Source organism: Pteropus vampyrus, unplaced genomic scaffold (assembly GCF_000151845.1).
Source record: "Pteropus vampyrus isolate Shadow unplaced genomic scaffold, Pvam_2.0 Scaffold10, whole genome shotgun sequence".
In the NCBI taxonomy this organism is placed as follows: domain Eukaryota; kingdom Metazoa; phylum Chordata; class Mammalia; order Chiroptera; family Pteropodidae; genus Pteropus; species Pteropus vampyrus.
This window is the reverse complement of record NW_011888791.1, coordinates 15,130,865-15,140,130: the sequence shown is the minus strand read 5'-3', so window position 1 is coordinate 15,140,130 and position 9,266 is coordinate 15,130,865. Positions and strand designations below refer to the sequence as shown.

The 9,266-nt window shown below is 37.7% G+C and overlaps 1 protein-coding gene across 6 annotated transcripts in view; it reads left to right on the top strand.

The window, feature by feature from the left end:
• KIAA0391 (KIAA0391 ortholog) overlaps nucleotides 1–9,266 on the top strand; it is a 118,268-nt gene that overhangs the window by 177 nt on the left and 108,825 nt on the right. For 4 of the 6 annotated variants that reach the window (XM_011376703.2, XM_023522347.1, XM_023522353.1 and 1 more), the window contains exons 1-4: nucleotides 16–337; nucleotides 697–1,986; nucleotides 3,568–3,615; nucleotides 4,085–4,217. In XM_011376703.2, coding sequence (XP_011375005.1) covers nucleotides 998–1,986; nucleotides 3,568–3,615; nucleotides 4,085–4,217 — 1,170 coding nt within the window. In that variant the 5' untranslated portion in view covers nucleotides 16–337; nucleotides 697–997. The other 2 variants (XM_023522349.1, XM_023522348.1) reach the window with 2 other exon arrangements.

Genomic DNA, 9,266 nt, shown 5'->3' with positions numbered 1-9,266 from the left:
TTTACATGTTGGGCCTCTGGCGCATGTGCATCACGTGACTGAGGAGTCCTTTGGCATTTCCGGCTCAAAGGAAGTGCTTTCTTTTTTCTTCTCATTATTCGTTGCGGATATATGGACGCCTTAAAGGTTCCCCTGAATGTAGTAGATGCCTTCAGCAGCCGCCTCAGCTCCCTCCTGCCACTAAAAGCTTCAAAATCGCCTTTTCCTCGCCGCCAGGCCTAGCGGAACGCCTGCATCCAGCTCAGTCACGCCCCTACTTCTGGCACCGTCGCGGTGCATTGTGGACGCGGTAGTTTCCGCCGAGGTTATGGTTGCGTTTATTAAGCGTGATTGCTGGGTGAGTTGAATGGAGTTGAATGAAGTGGACTTCGTTTGCGAATAATCTGTACACTGTAGGCGGTGCTTTTCGCGGACACCACCGTTACCTGAGTTGTTGGCTCGGCTCTCTTCACCTCCTCTACCCCATCCCTTCATCTGACGGTCTGGGGAGAATTGTAATGCAGGGCCAGGCCCCCTAGACTTTGGCTTTCGCCGCTTTCCTTACTGCTGGTGGCTCTTGGGTTGGGGCTCTTGGTCGCGGTTTTCAGCTTTACGCCCTTCCTTCAGCAAGGCTTCCGTGGGCTCCTGCTCCTTTTCAAGGACAGTTGTGACCCACGTGAGTCGAACTGGTTGGTCTTCCTTGTGCTTTTTTCTCAGGTTAGCGGACCGGAATATAACGAGACCAGAGATACCTGCTCTGTACCCTGGTTTGGCGGCTTGCGACCGAGATTGGATGTCCCCGGATCGAATCATCGTTTAATGGAGAAAACTCACCAAAATTAGTTGCTATTAAGTAGCCCCCAAAGCAGAGCCTTGATTTGTCTGAGAGAAACTAAAAATCTCTTTTTAAAAGTTAAGCTTCAACATTCCGCCCCCTACCCCCAAAGCCCTTAATTATGCTGTAGAGGTAGGGGCTTTTTGAACATCTCTCACTATCTTGTGCTGATCTCACTGCATAATGACTTTCTGTTTCACTGGTGTTCGAAGCTTTCCTAAGCTTTGGAAAAGCAACTCGTACCTTGGGTTATGCCCAGGACACTCTTATATGTCTCTCTTTCCCAAAGACTGTTATGGCATCAGGAACCAACACAAGTGGTTTTCTCTTAAAACAGCTTCTCCACAAAATACCAAAGCAACGAATCTGCCGATTGCCAAGGCCAGATATCGCAGGAAAGGAAATGAGAGCTGTAATAAGCAAGTTTCTCCTGAATCTTCTCATCTTTTTGCTGCTGGAGCGGCTAAGAAGAGAGCACAGATGAATCCTCAGAGTAAAGATCATGCCTTGCCACCTGTGAAGAACATTATTCAACTCCCAACAAAACCTTTGAATTCAGAGGAGTGGGATAAACTTCAGGAAGATTTTAAAGGAAAAGCTAATTTTGAAGATTGGATCATTTCACAGATGGCTCACTACAATAGCTCTGTGGATGTAGCCAAATCTCTGCTAGCCTGGGTAGCTGCAAAAAACAATGGTATTGTAGGCTATAATTTGCTAGTCAAGTATTTGTATCTCTGTGTCTTTCATAAGCAGACATCAGAAGTTTTTGACATCTATGAAATCATGAAAGCCAGATACAAGAGTTTAGAATCTGGAGGGACCAGTCTTCTCATCCGGGGATTAATCCATTCAGACAGATGGAGAGAAGCCTTGCTTCTGTTAAAGGATATCAAAAAAGTCATGACCCCTTCAAAAAAGAACTATAATGACTGTATCCAAGGAGCTCTCCTTCATCAAGATGTAAACACAGCTTGGAATTTGTATCAGGAATTGTTATGTCAGGATCTTATTCCTATGATGGAAACTCTAAAAGCCTTCTTTGATTTTGGAAAAGGCATAAAAGATGATCAGTATTCAAACAAACTACTAGACATTCTTTTGTATCTAAGAAATAATCAGCTATATCCTGGGGAATCATTTGCACAGAGTATAAAAACATGGTTTGAAAGGTAATTTTGATTTTTTTATACGTATGTTTGTATTTTAATACCTATAGCTTAAGTACTCTTTTATTCGTTGCTGAGATTATTCAGACTATAGTACTTTTTTCCATCTCTTAGTAAAATTTGTTTCCCCTTTAAGATAAAATTTTCTTTCTCCAAATAAAGTAGCATAAACAGGTTGTGCTAATCTCTACTCATCACGTAAAAGGGAAATTATAGAGCACTGGTAGTTTTTATGTATTGTTTCCCTTTGGAAGGGTCATTTGTTTTTTGAGGTGTCTAGTAAGATCTGAGTACTTAGGGATAGCACTTGTGGCTGGAGTTCATAGCAAGTAAACTGGAGCTGTCTTTGAGTCATATTAGTATTTTCAGAAGCTCTTCTGACATGTAGTGGCTGGTGTAATGTGAATATATATGTTCTGTTTGATCTATGCATTTCATCAATTTGGATGGGTAGAGCAGAGGGAGCATCCTCATCAAACCTGACATACAAGTGTTAACATGGAAAATCTTCATCCTTCCAGTTCCATTTAGATCTTTCTATCATTCAACTGCTTTCTTCAAGGCTCTCTCTGCTTTTCTTTTGCTTTTATTCATGTTACTGGCTACATGCCTATTTATTGCTTCAGTCTTTTACTTTCTTGTTTCTTCACCTTTAATTTGTTTTGGACTCTTGTAAAAATTCATTCCTTTTCTCTCTGTTTTTCTCTTGTTTTTCTACATACCATTTTTATAGACCCTTGAAGTAGCAATCATGTTGAATTATCTTTAACAAATTTGTTGAATATCAGTAGAAGAGCTAGTTGTAAAAAATCTTTGAATGTCAAGGATTTTGGATTTTATGGTGTTGTCAATAGTGTTGGTCTTGGAAGTTTAGAAAGGTAACTGCTAAAACAGTGAGAAAAGAAGACTGGAGAGGGATTAAAATTGGAAACATCTGTTTGGAGGCAATTGTAGGTTTGAATGAGAGATGAGATCTTGAATTAAGAACTGGGGAAGTAGAGGAAGCAATAGAACTAATAGGAATCATGGTTATATGTGTAAGAGGAAAGAAGAAAAGTAAGTTGATTAGGCAAATAAATCAATAATAAATAGTTTTGAATGACTCCAATTAGGCGAGGCGCTGCGGATATTTTGTGATATAAGATCTATCATAACATTCACAACTGGAAATGTAATTTGATAGTTAAATAATAGTAGTATAAGATGGTAGTGTAAGAGAAAAAATTACTCTGGACAAGAGCAATCTCTGGTAGCTTTATGGAAAAGGTTAGAGTTGAGTTTAATTTAGAGGTTACACTTAATGTCAGCTGCTTTCTGCATAGGTCCTGTGAAGGTAGATTTAGACTTGAAGATGAGGGTCTGATGACCAGAGGAGAAGCAAAGGGAAGAAGGAGCTCCAGAAAAGGATACTATCAGCTCCTTAGCCCTATTATAGTATATCCACCACTCTTCTAATTAAACCATTCTAGGAAAGTATTCTGAACCTTTCAGAGCTCTTGCCTGCTGAATTTCTAAACACAATGGATATCTTTGGATTCTATAGCAAGCTGACCTGATGATTTGGTTTTATAATCTTTTTTGTAGTGTTCCTGGAGAACAATGGAAAGGACGATTCACTACAATCCAGAGAAGGTAAAGGCCAATCTTTTATTTTTAACTTATTTGATTCAGGTTTAATAAGTTTTCTTGCTACTGTTTAAGAAAATTTTATGAATACCTTAGAGATAGGATAATTAAGAGTTAGACCCCCCCCCCCAAAAAAAAGCCGTGTTTTACATATGGAGAATTTGCAGTGCTCAAAATGTTTTTCCTTTAAGCACTGTGAGCCTGCTGTAAAGCCTCAGGGATGTTTTCCCCTGGTTGTGTTTTAGGAATGCCTTTAAAAACTTAATCTGGATGCTCAGCAGTCTACTCTTTTGGGTTTTCTGGCATACTAATATGTGAGATCAGATTTACAAAAATATTAGATGCATGTGATGATCACAGAGGTTATAATATATATATTTTTTACACCTTTCAATTTCTTCATGTCATAGGATTATTCATTTTAGAAAAAGTTCTTTTCCAGGACATCATTTAACACAAATAATTGTAATTACAGTGGTCAGTGTTTGGGCTGTGGAAAAACCATAGAGTCCATTCACCTAAGTCCAGAAGAGTATGAATATCTCAAGGGAAAAATCATGAGGGATGTGATAGATGGAGGTGACCAATACAAAAAGACAACACCTCAGGTGAGTCTGGACCAGATTTTATTGCATTCTTGAATTGCTTGTCTAGAGCCGGGCTTAGCAGTTTTTTTCTTTAAAAGGCGAGATAGTAAATATTTTAAGTCTCTGTTGCAGCCTTTCTACTCTGCTGTTTTAGTGAAAATAGCCACAGACAATACATAAATGAGTGAGCATGGCTGTGTTCCAGTAAAATTGTGTTCATGAAAATAGGCAGTGGGCTAGATTTGGCCTGCTAGCTACAGTTGCCAACCTTTAGTGGAGATTGCTTTAGAATTTCATAGAATAATTGAGTTAACGTATCATCCGTCTATTGAAGTCAGTCCTATTTCATCTGGGCACAAGTGCATTTAAGCCAAAAAGATAAATCCTTATTCTTTATCTTAGTGCTTCCAGAAAGTGATGTTCAGTAAACTCCCATGAAAAGATTATGGTTTCTCATAACTTTTCTAGTCAAGAGAGTTTAAGGTAACTTAACAAAATTTTTTCCTTAAAGAATCTTAATGATTCTTTAAGTCATTTTTAAATAGCTTTATTTTGCTAATCTTTAATACTTTATGCTGGTTTACTAAGATTTAAGTTGAAGAGTTAAGGTGTTGTTACACCTTGGGTAAAGGTCATCGTTGGGGAAGGGCTGCCCATCACCTCACTGAACGCTTTTTCTTCAAGTTACCAAATCAAAATGAGGAGTGAAAATTGTTCTCTTCCTACCTTGACATAAAATTGTCAGAACATGCCCCTAGATCATATGAAGACCTTTAATTCTCAGAATAAAGTCAAAATATGATCCATAAAAACATTATCTTCATTTTATGAGATATCTTTTAACTGACTTTATTGATAAAATTATAGGTAACATTTATTAAGTGGTGCTAAGTTCTTTACATTCATCATCTTGTATCTTATTTAATCCTTACAGTCATCCTATGTGATACTATTTTTTTTCTATTTTTTTTACGGATACAGTGATTGAGACTTTGGGAGATTAAATCTGCTCAAGGACACCTCGCTAACAAAATTTAGGTCTGACCACAAAACCTTTGTCATTACACTTTAATGCCTCTCATGGAATGAAAAGTTACAGTGACAGTCTGTAATTCCATATATACCTAATAACCAACTGGTTGTAGCAGCTCTTTAATGCCTTAGGAATTTCTGCCAGCTAAAATATGAATTAAATAAATTTCCTTTCTCTTACCGAACATCTGAAGTAGGTGTTAAGATAGATGCTGTTTGCTACCAAAAACTTAACTGTTTCTGTTGTGGACTAATTAAATATTCTTCCCACCCTCCAAATTTTTTATTTATTAAAACTTTAAACCTAAACACAAAATAAAAGAAATAGCACAATGGACACCTATATACTATTCATCTGGAGTAACCAGTTGTTATTATGGCACATGTGCCTTCTCTCTATATATGTGTTTTTATGAACCATTGAAAAGTAAGCTGTAGACGTGTTACCTTAAATGTTTCAGTAAGTATTTTATAAGAATACGAAAATTGTATGTAATTAAATATGATTTTCACATTTAAGAACCTTACCATTAATTCAGTGTCGTTTAATAAAAAGTACATACTCAAATTTTCCCAGTTGTCCCCCCAAAATGTATCTATAACTTTTTCCCTTTTAATCCAGGATTTGACCAAAGTTCACTCATTGATTTTGGTTGTTATTTCTCTCTAAACTCGTAACAGTCTCCTCTGCCTGTTTTTTGTTTTTATGACATTGACTTTTTGAAAGATCTGAGTGGTTCGTCTTGTACAGAACTTCTCAAACTTTGCACCTATGAATCACTTCAGGATCTGGTTAAAATGCAAATTGCGATTCAGTTGTCTAAGTGGATGCTGAGATTCTGTATTTCGAACAAGCTCCCAGGTGATGCGATTCTAGTCTTTGGAATACATTTGGTGTAGAAGACCGTGGACTCATTGTCTGATTGCTTTCCTTTCATTAGTTCAATATAAAAGCATTTAGACATACTACATGGGTGATGCTGTGCGCTTCTTATTGAATCACAGCAACCGCATAATATCAGGTTATGCTCACTATTGCTGATGCTAAATTTGGTCACTAAATTAAGAGGGCAACTGCCAAATATCTCCATTGTAAAGGTACATTTTTCCCTTTATAATTTCCTTTTGTAGTTTTTCCCTTTGTAATTTTTGTAATTAAAAATTAACCTGTGGAGTAATACTTCAAGACTATGCAGATATCCTGTCACCCATTATTCTTCACTCTCATGTTTTTAGCATCACAGAGACGATCTCTACTTTTGGAGGTTGCAAAGTGATTTTCTAGTTTCATTTCCTCTACATGGATTTGCTGGCATTACTCTATAAGTTTTCCTTTTTCCCCTTTCTCCCTCTTTTTATTTTTTTGTATTTTTTATTTTTTTATTTTTCTGTCTTGCTTTTTAAAAATACTATCTGTATGAACATAAGGACTTTTTAAAAAAATTAACTGTGTTAGAATCCATAACCATTATTTTTTTTGGTGCTCAAATTGTCTCAAATTTAGCCTATGGGAGCCCCTTCAAGCCAGTTCCTGTGTCTTTTCATCTCTTCCCGTAGCCCCATCAGTTTTTTCTCCCAATCAGTTTTAGAGCATTTCTATGGCTTCTGGTATAAGGTGTCCTAGGCTCTCACCTTGAAGTGCTCCTGCCCCAGTTGTGGAATCATTAACTGAATACTTTTATTTAACACTCTCAATGGCTAAACATTGTTGTAATTCTTTTTTTAAATGAATAGCACTTTAATTCTGGATTAGTAGAAGGAAGATTTGTTACTTTTCTCTGCTGACAAGGACTTACAACCTAGAGCAAATCTTCCCTTTGAAGAGTGTTATTCTGCAATAGGAGTTCCAGGCTCCTTCCTGACTGGGGAGACTAGCATTGTAGTCATACATTTAATTACCATAATTTGCAAAGCAACTGAATATATTCACAGCAGAATTGGGACATTTTATGGCAAGGGAAATTCTTTTCTCCTTTTCTTCTTTCAGGCATCCTTCCCCTTTCCTCCTGCAATTCCCTAATTCTGTATCCCATTTCTTGTCATCTGCCTTTTACTTTTAAGGTGTTAACATAATAATAACAATTACTACTATTTACTTGAATGATTACCATGTGTCAGGCACTTCTAGGCCTGATAAACTCAAAACAGCCTAGCAAGAATATCACCATTTTGAAGATGGGGAAGGTCAAGATAAGAAACACATCCATGGTTAAAGAACAGTGAAGTAAGGCACATGGCTGGATTGGGTCAGGGTTTAATTTTTGTAGTATTGGTGAGGCAGAAGGGGCAGGGATGGATCTAGAGCACTTCTGGTGGGTTGAAGTAAAATCAGCTCTTTTTCTGGGACTAGAGGGAAGGAATTAGGATAGTGGACATATTAAGTTAGTAGGTGCAGCAAAAAGTTTATTCAGTCCTCTGATTTCTCTGAAGAGCCTGAAGCAAATTGGTCATTTGAAGGTGAGAGAAGGGATGATAGTCTAAGGGAGCTTGAGGAGAGTTTTAAGCCTTGGAAGTCTGGATTATGTGTGAGAGGATTGGAGAAAGTATTACTGGGTAGTGCTGAAGCCCCAACTGAGGCTGAAGACCATAAATTTTTAGAGGCATTGATCTGTGAGCCATTTTTAGTAGTCCTGAGCCATCCAGGTACACAAACAGAGAATGCAGATGGATGAGATAGTATGGGATTTTGCTAGGCTGGTATAGTTCAGGGAGAAAGGAAAATAGTAGTTGAGGGTATAGGTGAGAAGGTGGCTCAATTAATGGACCATGAGATCAAAGTTGATAGGAAGGAAGTAAAGATGGGTGTGAGCTCACTGATTAGGAGACTTTAGAGGAAAGAGTGGAATGAAGGCTCATGGAGGTTGAAGAACAAGCATAAAAGAGGTGAGTAGAAATCAGGAAATTTTTTGTTGGGAAGGGGTTGTTGCTCACATGTGGCAACATGATAGAGACCAAATGAAGGTAACTTTGACAGAGTATTTAACGTGATCACCATGGGGCCCAGACTAGATAGGGAAGGATGGAAGGCCAGAGAGCACTGCCCAAGAGGATTCAAGGGACTGGTAGTCTCAATGTAGGATAGAAGAAAAGGTACAGTGAGAATAAGAGTGAAAACTGGAAAGCTGAAAGAGAGCAGGCGAAACATTTGAGGCTAATATTTCAGAGGAAGAGCCATTCTAGGCCCTGGCCAGATCCAGGATTGGGCTACCAGGGTGTGGTACACACCCAGGATAAAGTTTAGCTCCAGACCGTTATTTCCCACAGATTGTTCTTGTGGTTTGTTTGTTTGTTTTGGGTTTTTCTTTTTCTTTCTTTCTTTCTTTCTTTCTTTCTTTCTTTCTTTCTTTCTTTCTTTCTTTCTTTCTTTCTTTCTTTCTTTTTTTTTTGCTCACCATTTGTATTAATTTGCTAGGGCTACTATAATAAAATACCACAGACTTGGTGATTTAAAGAACAGAAATTTATATTCACAGTTATAGAGGCTAAAAGTCCGAGATTGGTAAGTTTGGTTTCTCCTGAGGCTTCTCTCCTTGGATTGAAAATAGCCCTTCCTCTTGCTTTGTACTCATGTAGCCTTCCTTTGTGCTTGAGCATCCCAGTTGTCTCTTTGCGTGTCCAAATTTCCATTTCATATGACGGCACCAATCAGGTTGGATTAAGGACCTATTTTTATGACCTCATTTTACCTAAACCACCTTTTTAAAGTAGCTATCCTGTTGAGTGAGGTGGAATTTCATTATAGTTTTATTTTTTATAGTAGCTATCCTGTTGAGTGAGGTGGAATTTCATTATAGTTTTGATTTGCACTTATCTGATAATTAGCGATGTTGAGCATCTTTTCATGTGCTTATTGGCCATTCGTATATGTTCTTTGGAGAAATGTTTATTCAAGCCCTTTGCCCATTTTTGAATTGGGTTTTTGTTTTTTGTTGTTGTTGCATTTAGGGGTCCTTTATGTATTCTGGATATTAATCCTTTATCAGACATATGATTTGCAAATATTTTCTCCCATTCTGTGGGTTGCCTTTTTTACTCTGC